A 27886-nucleotide genomic window follows, 5' to 3' on the forward strand; every position below is an offset into this window, starting at 1 on the left:
GTGAGTGGGTGGGAAGGGGGACTTGTTTTCGCTGCTTGTGCTCTGTGTTGTTGCACTGAGCACCGTGGGCAGTGGATATGCTATGCTGGTACCGGAATGTGTGGCAACACTTGCGGGCTGCCCCCGGCACACCCCTGGGTGTGTTGGCTGTTCACGCAAACGACACATTTCAGCACACGTGATGAATACACGAGCCTGAACCCGAACCAATCTGATCTCCACGCCTGATGCATCTGGGCAGTTAGAGACGTGGCCTGTGAAAGGAGAAGAGGGTTGTCCTATCGCCCCCACACACACACACACACCTCCCGTTAGCTTCAGAAAAGCCTCTCCCTGCAGGCAGGTGGAGAGCGAGGCGGGCCCCCAATGGGTGCGGCTCCGGACCTGTCTCCTCAGGCGCGGACCCCGGGACCTCTCCGGCTTTAGCCCCTCGACACACTCCCTTCTTCCATCTGTCCCTCCGTCTGCCGGAGGGCAGCATCTTCCTCCTGATCTCGGCTGGCACCCTCACCTCCCCCTCCCCCGAGCAGGAGAGAAGGTCCATGGCCTGCCGCAGCCTCGGGGTGCCGAATCCCGCCTGCTTCCCCCTAAGGAACCAACAGACGGGATCTCAGAATGAACTGCCTTCCGGTGACCGGTGATACAGGACACAGGATGTCCACTCCAGTGCCCCATCAGATGCCAATTCCAGTGGGGGGGGGGGAAGGAAGAGGTAATGATTGGGAAGCTCCCTTCCTGCAGTGGTGTGCTCCTTCCTCACCACCCTCGCCACCCCTCCCACAGCGCGGTTCCCTCCTCGCCACCCTCGCCACCGCTCCCAGAGCGCGGGTCTCCTCCCTCATCGCCCTCCGGCAGTGCAGGGCTCCCTCCCTGCCGCCCCTCTCACAGTGTGGGGGATCCCTCCTCGTCACCCTCCCACACGCGGGACTGCCTCGCCACCCCTCCCACAGCACGGCTCCCTCCCACAGCAGAGAGCCCCGCTCTGTTGGAGGGATGGCGAGGAGGGAGCCCTGCTGTCAGAGGGGCAGTGAGGAAGCTGACTCACGCTGTGTAGGGCTCCCACAGCGCAGGGATCCCTCTTCGCCACCCCTGACAGAGTGGGGCTCTCTCCTCACCACCCCTCCCGCATCGTGGAGTTCCCTCCTTCTCGTCCCTCCTACATCGTGGAGTTCCCTCCTCGTCCCTCCTACATCGTGGAGTTCCCTCCTTCTCGTCCCTCCTACATCGTGGAGCTCCCTCCTACATCGTGGAGTTCCCTGCTCATCGTCCCTCCTACATCATGGAGTTCCCTCCTCCTCATCCCTCCTACATCGTGGAGCTCCCTCCTCCTCATCCCTCCTACATCATGGAGTTCCCTCCTCCTCGTCCCTCCTACATCGTGGAGTTCCCTCCCCCTCGTCCCTCCTACATCGTGGCGTTCCCTCCTCCTCGTCCCTCCGACATTGTGGAGTTCCCTGCTCATCATCCCTGCCACAGAGCAGGGCTCTCTCCCCACCACCTTTCTGTACCTCGAGAGTGGGGGTACCCCGGTGAGCGTGTTGTGTGAAGGATGGTGATGACCTGGTAAGACTGCACGGCACTTGGTGAGCGTGCACGTCTCTCGGCTGGCGTGCACGTCTCTCGGCTAGCACGCGTGGCCCTCGGCTGGCGTGCACGTCTCTCGGTTTGCACTCACTGGTGCAGTTTGGATCCGTGGTGGTGGACTGAACGCGCCTGTGACGCGTGACATCTCTGAGTCACGGAGTCAGCCTGTGTGCGAGAGCGGGGTCACGCCGACAGGAGTAGCAGTGAGCGACTCGGGGGACAGATCCAGGGGAGACTTTATTTCTGATCTATAAAGCCACAAGGTTCTAAAATCATGATATCTGTGGAGCAGCCTGGAGAAGAGCTGCAGGAAACGAACGGTTTGTCGGTTTTGTACAAAAAGATGCCCGCACCTGTGCTTACAGTCAAAACACAAGTCAGCTCGGAGAGACAGACCTATTATATACAGAGCAGAGAGGGAGAGAGGCAGGCGAGAGGGAGGCACCGGAGGGTCGGAAGAGACAACTGAGGGAGGGGGTGGGGACAGAGGGAAGTGGCAGGAGGGAGAGAAGGAAGGAGGAGGACTGGCGGGTGGGCAATGTGGAACGACAGAGACAGACAGGTGTGTGAGAGGATGTTAAAAGCGACGGGAAGGGAGATTGCTTGCCCCTCGCCTCCTGCGAGTCGCCGAACTCTTCGCCCGTAAGTGGGATCACATCTCCTTCCCCACCTAGGGGCAAGAGACAGGAGCAGTTAGCTCCTTGTACCAGGGATGTCCACACTCCTCCCCCCAACAAGCTCGGATGGGTGAACACAACCCCTCCACCCCTAACAGTGTCTGCAGGGGGTTGGGAGGGGGAAGTGCAGACCTCCTACCCCCTCCGTGGAGTACGAGGGCTGGAGGCGAGATCCCTCAAGAGGGATCTGCCCCAGGGGGTGGGTTGAACTGAGCTTTACAGGTGGGGTAACAAAGAAACGATGGGAGGAGGGGGAAGATGGAGAGTGGAGTGAGGAGGGGGCAGGAGAAAGCTGGAAACCAGTGTTTGGACGCTCTCTGTACCGGACGGAGCCCTTTGCCTAACCGGAATTGGGAGGGGGGGCTGGGACTGAAACCCGGAATGGAAGGGTTCCAGGAGTGAAGGGGCTGCCCGGAATTGCCCACTCTACCCCGAGTCCGAGGCAGGAGACAGTCCGGGGGAGTGGTCTGAAGGTCAGACTCTGCCCTCGGGGTAGGCTGCTTGTGTTCCCCTGGGGAGAGAATCCCAAGACGGAAGGCGCGCTGGGATTGAGGGGAACGCCTGCGGAAATCCCCGCTCCTGTTTTACCAGAGCAGGAGAGAGGGGTTTGGATGTCATACTCGGGTCTTGGGGTGAGTGGAAACTTGCTCCCCTGTGGGACAGGGGAGTGGGGGTGTGTATCATCCTGGAACAGAAGGATGCTGGGCCTGAAGGGGGGGTGCCCTCTGAAACCCAACTCCAACTGAGTCCCAGGCAGGAGCGAAATGGGGAGAGGGGTTTGAAGGCCTTAGGGTCGGGGGGTTGGGGAACAGAAGAGTGCTGGGACTCCCTTGGAAAACCCCATTCCACCTCCAGAGAAAGACAGTGTAGATCCAGTGCCCCCATAGGAGGCAGGAACCCCCACCCCACACACACACACACACACACACACTCGCACGCTCAGTCACCTCCTCCTCCTCGACCCCATGTCGTCCTCCCCTCCCCACCTCGGGCTCGCCTGGGCTGCTCGGACCTCAGCAGCAGCCGCCAGTGCTGGGTTTGACGGGCGTGCTGTCGATTTTCAGGTTTGGTCTCTCGCCGCCCGCGGTCGCCCCCGGCCCCATCCGCTTCTTAATCTCGGCTGCCATGGTCACGAAGGCCTGCTCCACGTTGGTGGCGTTCTTGGCGCTCGTCTCCAGGAACGGTATGCCCAGCGAGTCTGCAAATTCCTGCCGGGGGAGGGGGGGGATGGAAAACACGAGGCTTGTCAGTGGGAGCAGCTTGTGGGTGTGTGTCTCTGTCTGTCTGTTGTTTCTGTGTGTCTGTGTTCCCGCTCCCCACGTCTGGGATTGGACCCACCTTCGCTGTTGTGTAATCCACCACCTTCTTCGTCGTCAGGTCGCACTTGTTGCCGACTAACAGCTTGTTGACATTTTCGCTGGCGTACCGGTCAATCTCCTGCAGCCACTGCTTTACATTGTTGTAGGACTCCTGGTCGGGGGGAGAGCACAGCAAGAATGCACAACGCTCAAAGAGGCACAGGAAAGGTTAGACAGCACAGTCACAGGCCCTTCGGCCCATCTCGTCTGTGCCGGGCCACGACCTGAGCTGGACCCATTTTCCTGCAGTTAGCCCACGTCCGTCTAAACCTTTCCTATACATGTCTTTGAATTGTTACAATTATACCTGCCTCTCGTTCCATGTGTCCATCACCCATCGTCCGTCATTGGCCCGTCTGGCAATTCCCCACCTTGCTGTCACCTCAGTAATTGGGCCTCAATCCCCTCGTCTACTTTCCAATCATTCCCAGTTCCACTAAATACACACACCTGCCTTCTGTCAGTAAAGGCAGGATTAAAAACCCCGTATCACAACAAGGAGCTGCCAGTTCGTTGGTCGACTCTTGTATGAGTAACCTCGTTTCATGGTTCTTTACGACTGTCGGTTCTAAGTTCCGCATCGTTTTCCTGGATTCTCTACGTGAACCTTGTCTCCGTGTCAAGACTCTCCTGGATACCTATTCCACGCTCACAACCGTGCTAACGCCTCTCGATCCTGCCCCCGTGCCTGTGTCCAGCACTTGGGCCCCCCCCCCCACCGCAGCCACGTCCTTGCAACATTGTCCCCTCTCAACTTAAACCTCTGCCCTGTAGTTTTAGACTCCCTTAACCCCCAGGGAAAAAGATTATGACCGTCAAGTTTATCAATGCCACTCACAATTTTACAAACCTCTGAGGTCACCCCCTCAGCCTCCTCCCACACTAGGTCCCAGTCTCTCCTCAAGTCCTGGCCACGTCCATGTCACCCCTCCAGTTTACTGACATCCTTCCTGTGAAACGGATAACGTGAACTGCACACAACTGGGATGAGCGAGCTGGGGCTTTTCTCTTTAGATGAGGGGTGACTTGATGGCGCTATGCAAGGAGGATGAGAGGCAAAGATCAAATGGAGACTCTTACCCCAGGTTAATATGAAGGGGCAGAACTGTAAAGTGCCTGGAGGAAAGTATAGGGTGGGTGGGGATGTATGAGGATGGTTTTTTACACAGAGACCAGTGGTTGCCAGGAACGTGCTACCAGGGTTGGTGGTAGAGGCAGATACACTGGAGGAGACTATTAGAAAGGCACGCAGATGAAAGAAAGATTGAGAGCTACAAGGGAGGAAAGGGTTAGATTGATCTTAATGTGGTTCAAAAAGTCGGCACAACACCGAGGGTCGAAGAGCCCTGTATAGTTCTGTGCTCTATGCTCTAATGTTCCAAGTACGGTCTCTAAATCTAATATGACTTCCAATACTTGTATTAATGTTCCAAATGTTAAAGGCAAATCTACGAGACATCTTATTTACCACCCTGTCTACATGTGTGTCCATTTTCAAGTTTCCATGTCCCTGTGCTCCTAGGTCTATCTGTTCCTCTATCTCCGAGCCAGACCATTCACCACGTATTGTAGTGGTTTAAGTTCACAAAATGTGACACTTGGCACCTGTCTGGGAGGGAGGGAGAGGGGTTGGTAAGGGGTTCCTCCAATTAGCCAATGGGAATCCAATCTGATACAACAGCAGCCAATCAGAGCCAAATCTGACACATATACGGCCAATCAGAATCCAACCCAAGGACTTCTTTAGGTCTGACCAGACTCACGTTGGCATGTTCCGTTGGGCAGAGTCTGTGGGGCGGGGCTCAATGGGGAGGAAAGGTTAGGAATTCGATAAAGGGGTCAATAGGGAGGGATTCCAAGGGTGAGAGGGGATTTGAGGAGAGAGTCAATAGAGAGGAGCTTCAAGGGGCAGGTTTAAGGGAACAGAGGAGAGGATCGAAGAGGACCGGCTTTGGGGATTGGAGGAAGGAGTCTCAATGGGCAGAGGCTTCAAGGGATTGGAGGAAAGGGCTACAACAGGGAGGGGTGAGGGGGTTGAAGATGGTGTCAATAGATCAATTGTGGATGGGAGGGGTTCTGACGATCGATGGTGGACTGCAGGAGGGGTTCTGCTGATGAAGTTGTATTGGAGGAGGGTTTCTGGTAATGAGGTGGATCGAAGGTCTATCAGACGTGGCGGTTCACACTAGTCTCACCTGATCTGTGACATCATACACCACGATGATCCCGTGAGCTCCTCTGTAGTAACTCGATGTGATGGTCCGGAATCGCTCCTGACCGGCAGTGTCCCACTGTGGTCGGTGGTGGGAGAGAAAGAGAGACTGAGACAAATCTGTTGGAATTCTTTGAAGAAATAACAAGCAGAATAGACAAAGCAGAATCGGTTGATGTTGTGTACTTGAATTTCCGGAAGGCCTTTGACAAGGTTCCACACACGAGGCTGCTTATCGAGTTACGAGACCATGGTATTTCTTACAGGAAAGACTCTATCATGGATAAAGCAGTGGCCAATCAGCAGGAGGCAAAGAGTGGGAATAAAGGAAGCCTTTTCTGATTGGCTGCCGATGAATAGCGGTGTTCCACAGGGGTCAGTATTGGGACCGAGTCTTTTTATTTATACGTCAATGATTTAGACGATGGAATTGATGGCTTTGCTGCAAAATTTGCAGACAATATGAAGATAGGTGGAGGGGCAGGTAGTTTTGAGGAAGTAGAGAGGCTACAGAAGGACAGACAGATTAGGAGAACAGGCATAGAAGTGGCAGATGGAATACAGTGTCAGGAAGTATATGGTCATGCACTTTGGTAGAAGAAGTTAAAGGGTAGACTATTTCCTAAATGGAGAGAAAATACAAAAATTTGAGGTGCAAAGGGACTTGGGAGTCCTTGTGCAGGATTCCCTAAAGGTTAATTTGCAGGTCAAGTCTGTGGTGAGGAAGGCAAATGCAATGTTCGCATTCATTTCAAGAGGACTAGAATATAAAAGCAAACATGTAGTGTTGAGGTTTTATAAAGCACTGGTGAGGCCTCACTTGGAGTATTGCGAGCAATTTTGGGGTCCTATCTTAGAAAGGATTTGCTGAAACTGGAGAGGGTTCAAAATAGGTTCACAAATATTACTCCAGGATTGAGTGGCTTGGTATATGAAGAGTGTTTGATGGTTCTGGGCCTGTATTCACTGGAATTCAGAAGAATGAGGGGTGACCTCATCTGTCGAATGGTGAAAGGCTTTGATAAGAGTGGATGTTGAGAGGATGATGGGAGAGTTGAACACCAGAGGGCACAGCCTCAGGACGGAGGGATGTTCTTTTAGAATGGAGCTGAAGAGGAATTTCTTTAGCCAGAGAGTGGTGAATCTGTAGAATTCATTGCCACAGGCAACTGTGGAAACCGAGTCTTTTTGTACATTTAAGGCAAAGGTTCACAGATTCTTGATTGGTCAGTGCATGAAGGGATACGGAGAGAAGGCAGAAGATTGGGGCTGAGAGGGAAATTGGATCAGCCATGATGAAATGGCGGAGCAGACTCGATGGGCCAAATAGCCTAATTCTGCTCCTAGATCTTATAGTCTTAATCTTTCCTTATAACTCAAGTCCTCCAGACCGGCAACATCCTGCACTCTTTCAACCCTATTTGCACCTTTCCTGAAGGTAGGTGACCAAAACTCCAAATTAGGCCTCATCACTATCTAATACAACATCAACATAACATCCCATTTCCTGTACTCAATACTTAAGATTTATGAAGGCCAATGTGCCAAAAGTTTTCTTTGCAAACTAGCCACCTGTGCTACCACTTTCAATGGATTATGGACCTGTATTCTCAAATCCCTTTGTTCTACCACACTCCTCAGTGCCCGACCGTTCACTGAGTAAGACCTCCCCTAGTCGGTCCTACTGAAGTGCAGCTCCACACTTGTCCGCATTAAGTTCCATCTGCTACTTTTCAGCCTATTTTTCCAGCTGGTCCAGATCTCGCTGCAAGCTCTGATAGTCTTCTTCGCTGTCCACTACACCCCCAATCTTGGTGCCATCCAAAAATTTGCTGATCCAGTTAACAAAATTATCATCCAGATCACTGATAGATGACAAACAGCAATTGACCCAGCACTGATCCCTGCGGCACTCTGCTAGTCACAGGCCTCCAGTGAGAGAGGCAACCCTCCTCTACCACTGTCTGGCTTTTCCCACACGAATGCCAAGCGACCGAACCTTCTTGACCATTCTAAAGCAGAATTAGGCCATTTTGGCCCATGGTGTCTGCTCCATCATTCCCTCTCAACCCAATTCTCATGCCTTCTCCCCATAACCTTTGAGTCCTTACTAATCAAGACGGGTGGCAGTGGTGGAGATACGTCTCGACCAAAGGAGGAGTAAGGTGTTTCTTCCCTCCGCTAACCTTTGGGCAAGGTGTGGTATCTGCTTAGCCCCCTGATCAGGGTCACATGAAGCCATGGGATCAGGTGGTTGTATAAGCAGTTAGTGTACAGTGTCTAAAGAAAGTATTCACCCCACCCCCCCCAAAAGATTTCATATTTTATTGTTTTACAGCATTGAATCATAGTAGATTTAATTTGGCCTTTTTGACACTGATCAACAGAAAAAGACTCTTTCGTGTCAAAGTGAAAACGGATCTCTACAAAGTGATCTAATTACAAATAAAAAACATAAAATAATTGATTGCATAAGTATTTACCCCCTTTAATATGACCCATCAAATCATCACTGGTGCAGCCATTTGGTTTGAGAAGTCACAAGATTAGTTAAATGGAGATCACCGTGTGCAGTCAAGGTGTTTCAATTGACCGTAGTGAAAATACACCGGTATCTGGAAAGTCTAACTGCTGGTGAGTCAGTTAGTATCCTGGCAAAAACTATAGCAGGAAGACAAAAGAACAGTCAAAGCAACTCCACGAAAAGGTTATTGAACAGCACAAGTCAGGAGATGCATATAAGAAAATTTCCAAGTCACTGAATACCCTTGGAGTACAGTTAAGTCAATCATCAAGAAATGGAAAGAATATGGTACAGCTGTAAATCTGCCTGGTGCAGGCTGTCCTCAAAACCTGAGTGACCGTGCAAGAAGGGGACTAGTGAGGGAGGCCACCAAGAGACCTGTGACAGCTCTGGAGGAGTTACAAGCTTCAGTGGCTGAGATGGGAGAGACTGTGCAGACAACAACTGTTGCCCGGGTGCTTCACCAGTCACAGCTTTATGGGAGAGTGGCAAAGAGAAAGCCACTGTTGAAAAAAAACTCACATGAAATCTCAGCTAGTGTTTGCCAGAAGGCATGTGGGAGACTCTGAAGTCAGCTGGAAGAAGGTTCTATGGTCTGATGAAACCAAAATTGAGCTTTTTGGGTATGAGACTAAACGCTATGTTTGGTGTAAACCAAACACTGCACATCATCAAAAACACACCATCCCTACCGTGAAGCATGGTGGTGGCTGCATCATGCTGTGGGGATGCTTCACTGCAGCAGGCCCTGGAAGGCTTGTGAAGGTAGAGGGTAAAATGAATGCAGCAAAATACAGGGAAATCCTGGAGCAAAACCTGATGCAGTCTGCAAGAGAACTGCGACATGAGAGAAAATTCAATTTCCAGCAAGAAAATGACCCTAAGCATAAAGCCAAAGCTACACAGGAATAGCTTAAAAAACAACAAAGTTAATGTCCTGGAGTGGCCAAGTCCGAGTCCAGACCTCAATCCAATTCAGAATTTTTGGCTGGTCTTGAAAAGGGCTGTTCACTCACGATCCCCATGCAATCTGACAGAGTTTGAGCAGTTTTGTAAAGAAGAATGGGGAAAAATTGGAGTGTCCAGATGTGCAAAGCTGATAGAGGCCTATCCACACAGACTCAATTACTGCCAAAAGTGCATCTACTAACTTAAAGGGGGTGAATACTTATGCAATGGATTTTTTTCATATATTTGTAATTAAGTTAGATCACTATGTAGAGATCTGTTTTCACTTTGACACGGAAGTGTTTTCTGTTAACGTGTTTTTTAAAAAGCCAAGTTAAATCCACTGTGAATGAATGTTGTAAAACAATAAAATATGAAAACCTTCGGGGGGTTGGGGTGAATACTTTTCATAGGCACTGTACATCACAAGCCCTGGTGATGCGACCACTGACGCCAGGCAGACAGTCTCTGAAGAGTATTGATAATGGCTGGGGTCACCCGTCTCGTAAAGTCACTGCCCAGAAGGCAATGACAGACCACTTCTGCAGAAAAATTTGCCAAGAACAACCACGGTCACTAAGATCACCCACGTCAGTATGACGCGGCACATTACGGTGATGACTAATCAAGAAATACCAACTTACCACTTTAAATATACCCAATGACTTGTCCTCCACAACTGTCTGTGTCCACACCCTCCGGCTGACCCCCTCCCAGTTTCCACTGCTCATCAACGCACACAAGGGACAAATTACTATGGCCGATTGACCAACCGACGCCGCGTGTCTTTGGGATACGGGGAGGGGGATCCAGCGGGCCACAGGGAGAAGGTGAAACTCCCGACAGATGCACACAGAGAGCGCTGGAGGCTGGAACCGAACCTGGGTCCCTGGAGCTTTGAGGCCGTGTCTCCCCTCTCGGAGACGCCCGTGCCGGCCCGCACGATGCGAGTGTAGGGGCGGGAAACGGGCGTCAGTGGTGAAATGGAGATCACTGGCGCTTCAGCCCAAATCGTCCATGTCAACCCAGATGACGAGCATAGTCGTACTTGCCTGCATTTGACCCATGCCACTCGAAACCTTTCCCATCCACGTACCTGTAACTGCCTCTACAACTTCCAGTGGCAGCTCGTTCCGCTGTGGTAGTTAATGGGTTAATCCCGTGTCACTCAATATGCCACCCCCCACATAGGAGTGTACAAGCAAGGCTGTCAGTAAGGTTCAGTCGAATTGCCTGCAGGTGGCCTCCTGGAGTGCTCTGCACCATCCCTCATAACCAACCCAACATGTTGCACACACCCACCACCTTTGTATGAAGAAGTTCCATTTGAATCTCTCCCTTTCACCTTAAACCTGTTCCTTCTAGATTCTGTCTCCCCTACCATGAGAAGAGATGGGCCAAATGGCCTAATTCTGCTCCGTTTGGCGTGTTGGCTAGTGTAAACACTTCACAGCACCAGTGATCTGGACTCAATTCCCGCCATTGTCTGTGAGGGGTTTGTACGTCCTCGTCTTGGCCGCGTGGGTTTCCTCCGGGTGCTCTGGTTTCTTCCCGCACCCAAAAGGTGTACGGATTAGGCTCAGTGAGTTGTGGGCGTGCTACGTTGGTGCCAGGCGCATGGGCAGTACTTGCGGGCTGCCCCCAGCACACAGCCGAGCACAGCACAGGAACAGGCCCACAGTCTTGTGCCGAATCAGCTAAAAAGTAAATCAAAAAAGCCACAAAAATGAATCTGCCCCGCCTACACAGTGTCCACATCCCCCCACCCTCCTCACATCCCTGTGCCTATCTAAATGTCTCTCAAAAGCCTCCAATGTATTTGCCTCCACCACCACACCAGGCACCCACCACTCTCTGAGTAAAAAACTCACCCCTCACCCAGGCACCCACCACTCTCTGAGTAAAAAACTCACCCCTCACCCAGGCACCCACCACTCTCTGAGTAAAAAACTCACCCCTCACCCAGGCATCCACCACTCTCTGAGTAAAAAACTCACCCCTCACCCAGGCATCCACCACTCTCTGAGTAAAAAACTCACCCCTCACCCAGGCATCCACCACTCTCTGAGTAAAAAACTTACCCCTCACCCAGGCACCCACCACTCTCTGAGTAAAAAACTTACCCCTCACCCAGGCACCCACCACTCTCTGAGTAAAAAACTCACCCCTCACCCAGGCATCCACCACTCTCTGAGTGAAAAACTTACCCCTCACCCAGGCACCCACCACTCTCTGAGTAAAAAACTCACCCCTCACCCAGGCATCCACCACTCTCTGAGTGAAAAACTTACCCCTCACCCAGGCATCCACCACTCTCTGAGTAAAAAACTTACCCCTCACCCAGACACCCACCACTCTCTGAGTGAAAAACTTACCCCTCACCCAGGCATCCACCACTCTCTGAGTAAAAAACTGACCCCTCACCCAGGCATCCACCACTCTCTGAGTAAAAAACTCACCCCTCACCCAGGAATCCACCACTCTCTGAGTAAAAAACTGACCCCTCACCCAGGCATCCACCACTCTCTGAGTAAAAAACTCACCCCTCACCCAGGCATCCACCACTCTCTGAGTAAAAAACTCACCCCTCACCCAGGCATCCACCACTCTCTGAGTAAAAAAACTTACCCCTCACCCAGGCATCCACCACTCTCTGAGTAAAAAACTCACCCCTCACCCAGGCATCCAGCACTCTCTGAGTGAAAAACTCACCCCTCACCCAGGCATCCACCACTCTCTGAGTGAAAAACTTACCCCTCACATCCCCTTTGAACCTACCCCCCCTCACCCTTCAATGCAAGCCCTCTGGTGTTAGACATTTCAACCCTGGGGAAACAGATACTCTCTGTCCACTGTATCTATACCTCTCATAATCTTATAAACCTCAATCAGATCTCCCCTCAGCCTCCGACGCTCCAGAGAAAACAACCCATTGACACAAACAACGCATTTCACTGTGTCTCAATGTACGTTTGGAAAAATAAAGCTAATCTTTCATCTATAACAATGCCATCATGATTTTATAAATATCTTAGGGTCACCTTTCAGCCCCCTTTGCTCCAGGGAAAAAAAAAATCTGAACCCACCAGTCCTAGTAACTCTTGTGAATCTTTTCTGAACTCTTTCCAGCTTAATCACATCCTTCCTAAAGCTGGAAGACCGGAACTGCACACGATACTCAAGGTGCCGTCTCACCAATATCTCCTACAGCTGGAGAGGGTTCAGGGGAGGTTCACGAGAACGATGCCGGGAATCAGAGGCGGCTGAAGAGGCCAAGTCATTGGGTATATTTGAAGCAGAGGTTGATAGGTTCTTGATTAGTCAGGGCACGAAGGGATACGGGGAGATCAGGACTGAGAGGGAAAATGAATCAGCCACGACGAAATGGCAGAGCAGGCTCGACGGGCCAAATACTGCTCCTATATCTTACGGTCCCATCTGTACTCAGTGCCCTGACCGGTGATGGCCAAGTATGTTGAATGGTTTCTTCACCGTCCTGTCTACCTGTGACACCACTTTCTGCAAAATTCAATACCTGCACGCTTAACCCTCTCTGTTGTACAACAGGAAGGCAAATGCAGTGTTAGCATGTATTTCCAGAGGACAAGGCTATAAAAGCAAGGATGTAATGCTGAGGCTTTATAAAGCACTGGTCAAACCACAGTTGGAGTATTGTGCTGAGCAGTAAGAAAGGATGTGCTGGCATTGAAGAGGGTCCACAGGGAGTCAAGGAGAATAATTCCAGGAATGAAAGGGTTAACGTACCGGGGGGGGAGGGGGGGGATCTCATTGAAACCTATCGAATATTAAAAGCCTGGATAGCGTGGATGTGGAGGAGATGAGTCCAGGACCAGAGGCCACAGCCTCACAATAAAAGGATGTCCATTTAGAACAGAGATGAGGAGGAATTTCTTCAGCCAGAGGGTGGTGAACCCGTGGAAATCATTGCCACAGATGGCTGTGGAGGACAAGTCATTGGGCATACTTAAAACAGAAATTGATAGATTCTTGATTAGTCAAGGTGTCAAAAGTCACGGGGAGAAGGCACGAGAATAGGGTTGAGAGGTCTAACAAATCAGCCATGATGGAATGGCAAGAGGAGACTCGATGGGCTGAATGGCCTCATTCTTCTCCTGTGTCTGATGGTCTGACCCTCTCCGGAGCCCTGTCCTAACACTCTCCAGGGGCCCGCCCTGGTTTAAAGTCCCTAAATAAATCACTTGGCCTGTCTGAACGGCAGCACAGTCGTGTAGCGTTTGGCGTAATGCTTTACAGCAACAGCAGCCTGTGTTCAATTCCTGGTGCTGTAAGGAGTTTGTACGTTCTCCCCATGACCACGTGGGTTTCCTCCGGGTGCTCCATTTACAAAACTGGTCCTATAATCATACACCAACGCTGAGCCACTGAAATACTTTCCACTTTATCCTCGCTTGGCAGAGACCTGTAAGGGTGGCAGGAACAGATCCAGCTGGAATATGCAAGACCTTTCGCGGTGGACAGAGCCAAGGTGCTTGGCAAAGCGGTCCCCCGATCTGGGGGAGTGCCGCAGACAGTATACCACCCCCGACAGGCTTGTAGGTGATGCGCTGCCTCATCTGGAAGGTCTGTTTTGAGCCCAGAATGGCGGCGAGGGAGGAGGGGTAGCACTTGTCACAGTCACAGGGGTAAGTGTCGGGCGAGAAGTCAGAGGGGAGGGACCAGAGTGGCGGGGAGGGAACCATAAACACAAGAGAAGCTGCAGGTGCTGGAAATCCAGAGCAACACAATGTGCTGGAGGGACTCAGCAGGTCAGGGAAAGAAATTTCAGGAACGAAATACTTCATCTAGGACTGGAGACAAAGAGTCCTTAAGTACTGGTCCAGCCCTGATGAAGGGTCTCGGCCTGAGACGCCAACCCTGCATTCTGCTGCATAGATGCTGAGCTCTGCAGCATTTTTGTGTGTGTACTCTTTGCGGTGAATGCTACTGGAGATGACAGAAGTTAAGAAGAACGCTTGTGTGTGTTGCTCTGGATTCCAGTATCTGTAGAATCTCTCCATGTTTTGGTCTGTCAATCACCCAGGCAGCCAATGACGCTCCTGATCGACTGTACCATCCACCCCGCCCACACTGAGGTCAGCCAATGGTGTGTCAGCCATTAGCCACGCCCACAGCTGTCAATCAAGGCAAGAGAGCAGATACTGAGGAGGGAAATGGTGTAACAGAAAGGGGTGCAAAGCCCATTCCTGTTCCGGCACGCTGCCTTCCTCCAGACCTCGGGAAAGCCCCCGCTGTACTCACAATTTGTAGTTTGATGGTTTTGCCCTCTAACTCGATGGTGCGAATCTTGAAGTCGACGCCAATGGTGCTGATGTAACTCTCTGTGTAGGTGTCATCCTGTGAAGAGAGAGGTGAGGGTGAGTGATCCTTCTACACACATTTCAGTGGCGTGGAGTCACAGCATCGTCTCTATCCCCAACACACAGAAACGTGCGGGCCCACGCCCACAGGGACATCAGTGGAAACAAACAGAGAATGTGCACGAGATCGTGCCGACCTTCAAGCCTACTCTAAGATCAATCTAATCCTTCCCTCCTACACAGCTCTCCATCCATGTCCCTAATGCACGTACTTACTGCCTGTTACGCTGCTGGCATTTAGGCCAGCAATGAAGTCCTCCATCGTTGGCGGTGTTCATCGTGTCAATAACTTCCTCTCGGTTTTCACTACTGTCAATCACGCAAGTCCCGGGTGGAGACTCAGGAACACCGTCGCACTCAGATGTAGAAGGAATCTTCATTGCTGTTTCAGTAACGGTTTTGTTGTTCCAGTCAGGGTTATTAGTCCTGAACTGAACCCCCGAACCTGGAGGACCGGTGGACCACACTTAGTCTGGCCTCTACCCTTCGACCTGTTTGGCATGGGTGACCCTACCAACAGCTAAAGCACAAAGCCCTGACTCCAACCAACACAGCTCTCTGAGTCACTGAGGCACGCGAGCCTCCAAACCCTACGACAAAGGATGTGGTCCTGTTGGGAGGATGCCTCTATTACTGTCCCTGACAGCATGTTCCACACACCCACCACTCTCTATGTAGAAAGCCTACCTCTGACACCCTCCTACACTTTCCTCCAATCACCTTAATATTATGCCCCTCAGATTAGTCCGAGGAAAAAGTCTCTGGCCGTCCACTTGATCTGTGCTTCCTATCATCTTGTACACCTCTGTCAAATCATCTCACATCCTCCTTCACTCCAGAGGGAAAGCCCCAGATTTCATAACCAGGAAAGTCACACAACTCACATGCTAAAATGAACAAAGTTGAATTACATCATCTCTAATTAACGGCTTGGGACAGACAGCATCCGTTTGTTTTTCCTTTAATAATGTCATGCAGAAGATCTTCAATTGAATATAAACCCCACAGCCCTAGCTCTGGAAGTGTGTGATAGGATGGTGTAGAGGGAGATTCACTCTGTGTCTCACCCTGGGAGTGTGTGATGGGACAGTGTAGAGGGAGCTCCACTCTGTGTCCGACCCCGGGAGTGTGTGATGGGACAGTGTAGAGGGAGCTTCACTCTGGACCCCAGGAATGTATGATGGGACGGTGTAGAGGGAGCCTCACTCTGTGTCTGACCCCGGGAGTGTGTGATGGGACAGTGTAGAGGGAGCTTCACTCTGTGTCTGACCCCGGGAGTGTGTGATGGGACGGTGTGGAGGGAGCTTCACTCTGTGTCTGACCCTGGGAGTGTGTGATGGGACGGTGTGGAGGGAGCTTCACTCTGTGTCTGACCCCGGGAGTGTGTGATGGGACGGTGTGGAGGGAGCTTCACTCTGTGTCTGACCCCGGGAGTGTTTGATGGGACAGTGTAGAGCAGCCTTTCTCAACTTTTTTGCCCTAGAGGAACCCTTGAAATAATTTTCAGGTCACAGGGAACCCCTGCGTAAAAATAATTCTATCTACAGCTCACAGTACATTAGCATGATCAGTAAGTTGCAAATATAATAATCCAAAAACAATTGCCATTGCTCTTTTGAGTAAAGAATGAATTCTTAGCCAGCCTTTTTTGAAAAAAAAAACTACAGGTAGTTAAGCTTAGCTTACCTTTCTTGAAATTAATCTCCTTTTTTTCCCTTTCATAAATTTTAAATCATAAGGTAAACATAACAAATCCTTGTTAAATAACTGGCTTAAGCCAAAATGGGATTTATTTTTTCTAAATTAGGCTCTATAGATTTAATTTAAATAAAGGTTGTAAATTGATTTTAATTAATGCTATTTACAACATGAAAATTTATTGACAATGTTGAATAGTAAAGTTACTAGAAACCATAAGCCAAAGCAATATGAATAAAAATATAGCCTAAAATTCAATTTGTTATAAAACTTTGAAAAAACATTTTATTAAGTGACATGATCAGGCTCAAATATAGGCCTAGCATGTGAAACCCATGCTTGTTTTTTTGTGGGGATTTCACCTTCAACTGAAATGAGGTGACCTCTATCCTTGCTCTTGATGCTTGTGAAACAGGAAAAGCTCACACATGTAAGAAGTTGAGTGTGGAGGGAGCCTCACTCTGTGTCTGACCCCGGGAGAGTGTGATGGGACGGTGCGGAGGGAGATTCACTCGGTGTCTGAGCCCGGGAGTGTGTGATGGGACGGTGTGGAGGGAGCTTCACTCTGCGTCTGACCCCGGGAGTGTGTGATGGGACGGTGTGGAGGGAGCTTCACTCTGTGTCTGACCCCGGGAGTGTGTGATGGGACGATGTAGAGGGAGCTTCACTCTGTGTCTGACCCCAGGAGTGTGTGATGGGATGGTGTGGAGGGAGCTTCACTCTGTGTCTGAACCCGGGAGTGTGTGATGGGACGGTGTGGAGGGAGCTTAACTCTGCGTCTGACCCCGGGAGTGTGTGATGGGACGGTGTGGAGGGAGCTTCACTCTGCGTCTGAACCCGGGAGTGTGTGATGGGACGGTGTGGAGGGAGCTTCACTCTGTGTCTGACCCCGGGAGTGTGTGATGGGACGGTGTGGAGGGAGCTTCACTCTGCGTCTGAACCCGGGAGTGTGTGATGGGAAGGTGTGGAGGCAGCTTCACTCTGTGTCTGACCCCGGGAGTGTGTGATGGGAGGGTGTGGAGGGAGCTTCTGTGTCTGAACCCAGGAGTGTGTGATGGGAGGGAGTAGCGGGAGCTTCACTCTGGGTCCGAACCCGGGAGTGTGTGATGGGACAGTGTAGAGGTAGCTTCTATGTCTGAACCCAGAAGTGTGTGATGGGACGGTGTGGAGGGAGCTTCACTCTGTGTCTCACCCCGGGAGTGTGTGATGGGACAGTGTAGAGGTAGCTTCTGTGTCTGAACCCGGGAGTGTGGGATGGGACAGTATAGAGGGAGCTTCACTCTGTGTCCGAACCCGGGAGTGTGTGATGAGACAGTGTAGAGGTAGCTTCTATGTCTGAACCCAGAAGTGTGTGATGGGACGGTGTGGAGGGAGCTTCACTCTGTGTCTCACCCCGGGAGTGTGTGATGCGACAGTGTAGAGGTAGCTTCTGTGTCTGAACCCGGGAGTGTGTGATGGGACAGTATAGAGGGAGCTTCACTCTGTGTCCGAACCCGGGAGTGTGTGATGGGACAACGCAAAGGGAGCTTCACTCTGTGTCTGACCCCGGGAGTGTGTGATGGGACAGTGTAGAGGTAGCTTCTGTGTCTGAACCCAGGAGTGTGTGATGGGACAGTGTAGAGGGAGCTTCACTCTGTGTCTGACCCCGGGAGTGTGTGATGGGACGGTGCGGAGGGAGCTTCACTCTGTGTCTGAACCCGGGAGTGTGTGATGGGACGGTGTGGAGGGAGCTTCACTCTGCGTCTGACCCCGGGAGAGTGTGATGGGACGGTGTGGAGGGAGCTTCACTCTGCGTCTGACCCCGGGAGTGTGTGATGGGACGGTGTGGAGGGAGCTTCACTCTGCGTCTGAACCCGGGAGTGTGTGATGGGACGGTGTGGAGGGAGCTTCACTCTGTGTCTGACCCCGGGAGTGTGTGATGGGACGGTGTGGAGGGAGCTTCACTCTGCGTCTGAACCCGGGAGTGTGTGATGGGACGGTGTGGAGGCAGCTTCACTCTGTGTCTGACCCCGGGAGTGTGTGATGGGACAGTGTAGAAGTAGCTTCTGTGTCTGAACTCAGGAGTGTGTGATGGGAGGGAGTAGCAGGAGCTTCACTCTGGGTCCGAACCCGGGAGTGTGTGATGGGACAGTGTAGAGGTAGCTTCTATGTCTGAACCCAGAAGTGTGCGATGGGACGGTGTGGAGGGAGCTTCACTCTGTGTCTGACCCCGGGAGTGTGTGATGGGACGGTGTGGAGGGAGCTTCACTCTGTGTCTCACCCCGGGAGTGTGTGATGGGACAGTGTAGAGGTAGCTTCTGTGTCTGAACCCGGGAGTGTGTGATGGGACAGTATAGAGGGAGCTTCACTCTGTGTCTGAACCCGGGAGTGTGTGATGGGACAACGCAAAGGAAGCTTCACTCTGTGTCTGACCCCGGGAGTGTGTGATGGGATGGTGTGGAGGTAGCTTCACTCTGTGTCTGAACCCAGGAGTGTGTGATGGGACAGTGTAGAGGGAGCTTCACTCTGTGTCTGACCCCGGGAGTGTGTGATGGGACGGTGTGGAGGGAGCTTCACTCTGTGTCTGACCCCGGGAGTGTGTGATGGGACAGTGTAGAGGTAGCTTCTGTGTCTGAACCCAGGAGTGTGCACCCCAGTAACGTAAAGCCACAGAACAGGAAGTGTGTTCGAGCGATACTCACAGCAAACCGAAGCAGCAGACAAGATTTCCCGACCCCAGAGTCTCCGATCAGCAGCAACTTGAACAGATAGTCACTGCAAGGAAAGACCAGAGGGAAGAGTTAAACAGGAGCAACCCACAGAAAACGTAGGAGGAACTCAGCAGGTCAGGCAGCATCTACGGAAATGATGACGTTTCAGGTCGAGACCCTTCATCGGGGCTGGAAAGGAAGGGGGAAGAAGCTGGGGAGAGGGGAAAGAGTAGGTATTCGGTAAAAGAGGCTGCCTGGAGTTGAGTGTCCAAGATCTTCCTGACTCTCCTCCCGCTACCAGAGTTTTTCTCTTTTACCCACACCTGCCTGAATCCACCTCGCCCTGCATTTCTTGAAAGCTTAAACCATCCCTCCAGGATTAGAACTCACATGCAGCCTCGTGAATAGTTTCACATCAACGAGCGTTGGGGCAAAATGACAGCCAGTTGCAGGGGAGGAGTGATTTCGCGGGGGGTGGGGGAACCAACAGCTCGATCAACGAGAATGGGTGAACTCATTGGAAAGGGAGAGGTTGACAGATTTCAGAGCAGATTCCAGGGTTTGGGACCTGGTCGTGGCTGCCGACAGCAGGGAGTATGGATGTGAGTTTAATATATAGGTGTAAAGATCAGAGCGGGAAGTAGGGACTTGGAGGAGTGTGCAGAATGGAGGGTTTCAGAAAGAGGGAGAGTGCAGGGGCTGGAGGATTCACAGAGGGAGGGAGGGATGGACGGACAGGTTGGGGTGGGGGGGGGAAATAACATAAAATGATAAGGCACTCATCATTCATACATTCCTGCACTATTCCCGCGTCCTTTCACACCTGAACATCTATCAAACTTTGGCTTCTGTATCTCAGCCAGAGGCTGGTGAATCTGTGGAATTCATTGTCACAGATGGCCATGGAGGCCAGGTCATTGAGGGTGTTTAAACGAGAGTTTGATAGGCTCTTGATAAGTCAGGATCAAGTCAGATAACATATAAGATTATTAAGGGATTGGACACGCTGGAGGCAGGAAGCATGTTCCCGCTGATGGGTGAGTCCAGAACCAGAGGCCACAGTTTAAGAATTAGGGGTAGGCCATTTAGTACGGAGTTGAGGAAAAACTTTTTCACCCAAAGAGTGGTGGATATGTGGAATGCTCTGCCCCAGAAGGCTGTGGATGGCGGTGCTGGCTTGAAGGGCCGAATGGCCTACTCCTGCACCTATTGTCTATTGGCACCAATGGTTACAGGGAGAATGGGGTTGAGTAGGTTGAAAAATTAGCCATGATGGAATGATGGAGCAGACTCGATGGGCCAAATGGCCTATTTCTGCTCCTATGTTCCATGGTCTTGACTAATAAAAGAAAGTCATTCGGCCCATCGTGTATATGCACAGGGAGGCCTGAGATTTACATTTATAGACAGCCTAACAGTGTCTGAAACATGATCTCATCCCGATTGTGAGGGCCTGGATAGCTCGTCGGTGATTGGTGGAATTTTTATCACCCTCTATTCCGATTGGTCGAGTGTGTTAAATCAGGTTATTAGTGAGACCAAATTTTACACAATTAAAATTTTTAAATCTAATACAAATAAATACAACTACTAAATATGACTAATTAATTGCCACAGATGGCTGGGCAATCAGCCGCATTTGGGAAATGGTGGACCCCACTGTGGTGAACACCAACTACATCTGTTATTAACATAAGAGGTTGTGCCGATGCTGGAAATCCAGAGCAACACACACACACACACACACACACAATGCTGGAAGAACTCAGCAGGTCATGCAGCATCTATGGAGGGGGATAAACAGTTGACGTTTATCAGTTGCCAAGATCCTTCACCAGGACTGGAAAGGAAGGGGGCAGAAGCCAGAATATAAAGGTGAGGAAGGGGGAGCTGGAAAGTGATAGGTGAGACCAGGTGATGGGGAAGGTGGGTGGGTGGGTATGAAGTTAGAAGCTGAGATGTGACAGGTGGAAGAGGTACAGGGTTAAAGAAGAAGGAATCTCATAGGAGAGGAGAGTGGACCGTGGGAGAAATGGAAAGTTGAGGGGAACCGGAGGGAGGTGAAGGGCAGATGAGGAGGAGGAGAGGGAGGGGAGCCAGAAAAGGAACTGGGAGAAAAGAGATTCGGGGAAGGGGAGATATTACTGTAGGTTTGAGTAATCGATGATCATGCCATCTAGTTGGAATATGAGGTGTTGGCTGCATTTCCTCAAAATACAGGGAAAGTTGTGGATATGGCCCAGTCCACCACAGGCAAAGCCTGATGGTTGTAGGGTAATAACTATTCCTGAAGCTGGTGGTACCTCCTGCCTGACTGTAGCAGCAGGATGAGGGCATAGCCTGGATAAACACTAACAGTGCATTTTCCTTCCTTGCTATCAACTCCACCTGCAAGTTAGCCTTCACGGACTGCTGCACTAGGACAGAGTAGATGCTGAGATACTTCACCAGTAGGAGAGTCACAGGCAAGAGAACTGAGTTACAAAATAAGGGGACGGTCATTTAAAACTGAGGAGTCCAGAAAATGCTTCTCTCAGAAACTCTCTGCCTCCTGGGCTGTTGGAGATGAGATATATTTATTGTGGAGATAATCTGGTAAAGAGGGGCTGTTGCACAGGAAATAAGAGATTACAGAAAATATATTTATTTATTTAGAGATACAGCGGAAACAGGCCCTTCCAGCCCACTTCCCAGCAACCCGCCTACTACGACTTACGATAACCGATTAGCCTACTAACCGTACGTCTTTGGACTGTGAGAGGAAACCAGAGCACCCGAAAGAAAAACCATGCACTCACAGGAAGAACGTATAAACTTTCTTACAGAGGACGCCAGAATTGAACTCTGAACTCCAATGCCCCGAGCTGTAACAGCATTGCACTAACCTCTATGCTACCGTGGCACCCTTTGTTGACTCAGCCAGCTCCATCATAAGCACTGGTCTCCCCACCCTCAAGGACACCTTCAAGAGATGGTGCCTCAAGAAGGCAGCACCCATCATAGACCTTCCCCATCCAAGCGTTGGAGCAGATTCCCAAAATAAGGAATGGAGCAAATATTAATCTCAACAGCAACCAGTCTTCAGATTGGAATGTGGATTGTAGACTGAATTTTAAATGCAGTTCAGAACAATGGTCTTCCTGGAGCTGCAGGATCACTTTGACCTGAAATGTCTGCATATGCATGAATGCAATAAACACCCCATTGACCTGAGATGTTTGCATATGCATGAATGTAGCTCACAGACAGTGGTGATTAACACGCATTTTGCGTGTTTTGATGTGAAGATCTAGACGTTTGAAAAACAAATGTGACTCAAAAGAAGCATCATGAATGCACTGTAACCATAGAAATTGTCCTGTTGTTACCAGTGGTCTATGACATATAAAATGTGATATAATGTTGGGTCAGGGAGCTTCTACCGAGAATGTCTCCAAGAATGATGCCTGCTTGTTGTGCTGAATAAATACTTCTATAATCAACAGCTTTACTGTCTCTCTGGTAACTTCAATCAGTCACCAGACCCAGGACATGAGTTCTCCTCATTACTACCATCAGGGAAGAGGTATACGAGCCTGAAAACTCAAAGTTTCTTCCCCTCTGCATTAGATTTCTGAACAGTCCATGAACATTACCTCACTACTGCTCTTTTATACATACTTTATTGTAATACAATAATTTGTTATACTTGCACTAAACTTATTTTATCATTTTATTTAGAGATACAACAAGGTAACCCGATTACACCCATGTGACCAATTAACCTACTAACCCACACGCCTTTGGACTGTGGGAGGAAACCGGAGCACCGGGAGGAAACCCACGCAGTCACAGGAAGAGAATATCCAAACTGCTCGCAGACAGCGGCGGGAACAGAAACCGGGCCACTGGCGCTGTAAAGCGATAAATTTCAAGACCCACCACAGCGTGTAAGGAGTTTGTACGTTCTTCCCGTTTCCTCCCACAGTCCAAAGACGTACCGGTTGGTCCATTAATTGGCCACTGTAAATTGGCTAAGGTTAAATCGGGGGTTGCTAGGCCGCATGGCTCGAATGGCCAAGAAGGGCCTTTTCCGCTCTGTATCTCAACGCAAACAGACAGACAGATGAATAAATAAATGTCAGTGACAATAATGCTGATTGTGATTCGAGGGAGCACAGCATGGATCAGCATCAATCAGACTGAATGGTGGGGCAAGCTTGAGGAGCCCAGTACCGCGAGCTGTACATTACCCGTAATTTATTCTACCCCCCTCCCCCTCCCCCCATAATTACCATCAATTCAATCCACACTCTACCATCCACCCACACCTCCAGGAACAATTTACCAGTGGTTTATGGTTCCTTAAGGTTGTTGTAGGCGGGAGTGATGGGACAAGCTCCCACTGGCATGCACTTCAAATCGCCTCTGACATCCAAGTCCAGCTCCTGGCCTTCACGTGTGGCTTAGCTACTGGGCCCGGCGGAACAGTTTCTACTGTCAGGAGAAAAGGTGGGTTACTGGCGCCTTAAAACCGGTCACTTTGGGCAGATGGGGCTCAATTGGCAGCTCATCTAGGAGAAGGAAAACTCTGATCTGAAGCACTCACTGTCTTGCAGCTACACCCACTCACGGGGGAGGCTTCGGGAGTAAACCCTGAGGGAAAAATCCGGAGCTGGAAGTCCCTACGGCAGTGAGTTCAATGCTAACTAGAAACACATATGATGATGCCAAACGGTACCAGTGTCCGCTGATCCTTTAGATTCTTCAGTTGCGTGGGGGGGGGGGCTTGCTACATGGGCAACAGCGTGCCCTCCGTATCGTACTGCCCTGGATTGCGTTCCGATTAGGCACAACATCCATGGTCGACCCCAACCAACACAGCACCCCAGATCAGTCTATCAGTCAGTATGCTGTACGGTGGCAGGGTGGAGATACGTCTCTACCAAAGGAGGTGTAAGGTGCTCCTTCCCTCCGCTATCCTGCAGGTCACCCTTGGGCGAGGTCTAGCACCTGCTTAGCACCTCCCCACCACCGATCAGGGTCACGTGAAGCCACAGGAGCAGCCGGTGCATATCACAAGTCCCAGTTATGTGTCCACTGACAACAGGCAGACAATCTCTGAAGAGTATTGATAATGGCTGGGATCACCGGTCTTGTAAAGACACTGCCCAGAAGAAGGCAATGGCAGACTGCTTCTGTAGAAAAATTTGCCGAGAACAATCATGGTCCTGGAAAGACCAGGATCGCCCAAGTCAAACGACATGGCACATAGCGAACAATGCTGTAGGAATGTGGGAGTTAACTGCAGCGCCCGGGGGAAACCCAACCAGAATGGTCTGATTCCTGCCGCTGTCTGTACACCCTCGTTGTGGGTTTCCTCTGGGTATTCCGGTTTCCTCCTATGTTCCAGAAAGATGTGTGGTTTGGAGTTAGTAAGTTGTGGGTATGCTATGTTGGTGCTGGAAGCGTGGCAACACTTGCAGGCTGCTCCCAGTTGTATGTGGTGGGGGGAGGGTATAGAGGCCAGAGACCCAGTCCCACGTTAAACGACTTTTATGACTGGAGACCAATTACCAGAGGAAGTTAAAGAAGGGTTGGATAATTTTACCGAAGTTTCGGGGATTTGGGTAATGCAAGAAGGTGAGGCCTGGGGCAGATTAGCCAGATCGTCTTGTGTGGCAGGATAGGATTCATGAGCTGTGGCCTACTCTTGCTCCTCTTCTCACCTACCTGTAACCTCCTCCAGGTCCCTCCTCCTTCACACTCTCCTATGGTCCATTCTCCTCTCCTGTCAGATTCTTCCATCTCCAGCCCTATACCTTCCCTACCTACTTGGCTTCACCTATTACCTTCTAGTCCTCTCTTATCCTCGAGTCTGGGGCCAGGGACTGGAGGTCGGAGGCCTGGAGGCGTCCTGTCGCGGGGTTGGGAAGCTGTCCGCGTGTGTGTGAGGGGGTGGGAAAGGGGCCCCCTTTTGCTGCCGTCGGTGCGCTTGTGTCGTCCTGCCGAGCACTGTGGATACGCTACACTCGCGGGCTGCCCCCAGCACATCTGTAGGTCTTGGCCGTTGACACAGATGTTGCATTTGGCAGGGGAACGGGGTCGAAAAGGATAATGAATCGGCCGTGATGAGATGAGAGGCCTCTCAAATCCAGCCCCATGTCCCCATTGTGAGAGGTGGAACCGTGCAAGGCCAGCCAACAGGAGAAACTGTCCAGGCCAATCCCCTCTACAGTGGACACAATGGGTTACATAAACACCGATGAACTCCAGCCAAGCCACTGACTTCGTCAGACGATGGAGAGGGGAGGTCATCGATGGCCTGTGCTCCAGTGGGAGTTAAGGAACCAAGAAGACGATGGAACTGGCAGAACAGACCAAATGGGCCAAATGGCCTCATTCTGCTCCTATGTCTTATGGTTTCATGTAATTAATAAATTAATCTGAATCTCTAGGTGTCTCACTTCTGACCTACTGGACCAAGACAAGGGCGACTCTGGCTGCGGGGCACGGCTGGGTTGACATTTGAGATCAGAGGGTGTTACTTGGCAATGGTTAGAGACACTGATTTCTGCAGCACAGGTACAAGCTCTTCAGCCGATTCTTTCAAAGGGAAATGAAAGGCAGGCCGAGAGGCAGGGCAGAGTGACACAGCATAGATCTCCGTCTCAAATTCAGTGAGTCACTGGCCACATCGCAGCTTCAGTCATCAAACCTCCACCCAGAGTCCACGAGCAAATTCGAGCTTCTGGGGACTCCCCGCCCTGCCAAATTCTCTTCCCTCCCACCCCCCCCCCAAGCCCTGGTTTCCCAAAGAAACCCTGTCGAGAAGATGAGAATATAAAGAACAAGGATGCAATGCTGAGGCTTTGTAAGCCACTGGTCTGACTCAGGAAGGTGATTTTCAAAGTATTCACACTCAAGTAGAAAGAAGAAAATCTCCTTTTCGAAGTATTCTCACGCAATGGCTATCCAAAGTTCGCTGTTTGAAACCAAACAACCTTTTGATTTCTGCCGAACAGACAAGAAAGAGGCTAACCCTACCACACCACCAGGAATATTTACGAAATAACAGCAAGACTGCTCCAAGCACACAGAATAACGGTAGCACACAAACCCAGAACCACCATCAGAATGCTCACATTGAGTCCTAAAGGGTCCAACAGCCCATGTGGAGAACAGAAGTACAGTGCTGTTAGCAAGTTTGTGAACCCCGTAGAATTTTCTCTATTTCTGCATAAATATGGCCTAAAATGTGATCAGATCTTCGCACAAGTCCTAAAACTAGACAAAGAGAACCCAATGAAATAAATAACACAAAACAAATTACACGTGTTCGTTTACTTAAGGGTTCACAAACACTTTCTAGCAGCACTGTAATTTACCAAATCCAAAGTGGAGACTGCCCCAAACACTCTGTAGGACGGACGGGGAGAAGATTATCAACGACACTACGTGCACATCAGCTAGCCGTGAGAAGACATGATCCTGTCACTCAGTACATGAAGACCAAGAAGAGCAGAAGTTCGTCTGGGAAACTACAAAGATCCTAGCAGAAGCACAAAACAAGCAATCAAGAGAATTCTTAGAAGCCTAGTTCTCAACAGAAGATTCTATTAACAACCATAATGAACTAAATACAATTTTCAAACCTATGGGTCTGACGTATCAGGGCTGAGGGGTGAGCCACGGACACACAAGGAACTAACACTCACAACCACCGATAAATAGGGATACGGGCTAGCGGATATCACTCAGCTACGGTTGGCCAGTACAATGTCTTCAAGGAGCGATGCAGCGTCCATCATTAAGGACCCCCATCACCCAGGACTTGTCCTCGTCTCATTGCTACCACCAGGGAGGAGGTACAGAAGCCTTTGACACTCAGCAATTCAGGAACAGCTTCTTCCCCTCTGCCATCAGATTTCTGAATGGACACTGAGCCCATGAACACTACCTCACTACTTTTTATTTCCGTTCTTGCACTATTGATTTTAACTCATTTATTTAATATACATATAATTACTGCAATTCAGCTTTTTTCTATATTTATCATGTATTGCATTGTACTGCTGCCACAAAGACGACAAACTTCACAACAAACCTGATTCTAATACAAATGCGAGCATCCAGCAGAAACAACACTCGATTGCGCGCTGACGATGTCACGTCGACTGGTGACGAAACGCTTGCAACCTAACCTCCAGGCTTGGCAAACAGCCCTACAAACAAGCAGCCAACTCGAGATACCAATCTTCTCTAATCTGATCTAATCTACATCGACATACTGATGTTTTGAAACAATCTGTATGTACGGTAGCAGACCAGATGTTTTTCACTGTACCCTGGCACATGGAACAGTACAGGCCATTCGACCCACAATGTTGTGCCTATCTTGATGCTGCTTTACTAAATGGGTATCCTTGAATTTGCATACATCTCTGTAAAAGCCTCAAACTCCACCAAACATCTGCCCCTTTCATCTCCAATTTTGATCAAGGCTCTCGGCTCTTTGACATCGACTCTTTACTCCCCTGACTTGCTGAGTTCCTCCAGCATTTTGTGTCTGTACCTCCAGCAAACTGCCTGCTTCCACTGCTAACCCCAGCAACCCATTCCAGACACCTACCCCTCTCTGCGTAAAAAAAATCCTACCCTCAAGTCGCCTTTAAAATACCCACCCTCTCCCCAACCTTAAAGCACAACCTTTATTGTTTGACACTTCCACTCTCAAAAAAGACTGTGTCCATCATTAACGACCCCCCCAACCATCCACCAGGACATGTCCTCTTCTCATTGCCACCATCAGGGATA

At 50.4% G+C, this 27886-nt stretch overlaps 1 protein-coding gene across 3 annotated transcripts in view; it reads right to left on the minus strand.

The window, feature by feature from the left end:
• Positions 1-1804: 1804 nt before the first annotated feature.
• LOC134339640 (ras-related protein Rab-1B) overlaps positions 1805-27886 on the minus strand; it is a 33647-nt gene continuing 7565 nt past the window's right edge. Inside the window, exons 2-7 of one of the 3 annotated variants that reach the window (XM_063036331.1) lie at positions 19082-19154; positions 14584-14679; positions 5815-5910; positions 3600-3731; positions 3274-3469; positions 1805-2254 (exon numbers count right to left, since the gene is read on the minus strand). In XM_063036331.1, the coding sequence (XP_062892401.1) occupies positions 3275-3469; positions 3600-3731; positions 5815-5910; positions 14584-14679; positions 19082-19154 (592 nt within the window). In that variant the 3' untranslated portion in view covers positions 1805-2254; position 3274. Of the gene's footprint in view, positions 3470-3599; positions 3732-5814; positions 5911-14583; positions 14680-19081; positions 19155-27886 lie in introns of all 3 variants that reach the window. The other 2 variants (XM_063036330.1, XM_063036329.1) reach the window with 2 other exon arrangements.

The sequence above is a fragment of the Mobula hypostoma genome, chromosome 30, assembly GCF_963921235.1.
Source record: "Mobula hypostoma chromosome 30, sMobHyp1.1, whole genome shotgun sequence".
Taxonomy (NCBI): Eukaryota; Metazoa; Chordata; class Chondrichthyes; order Myliobatiformes; family Myliobatidae; genus Mobula; species Mobula hypostoma.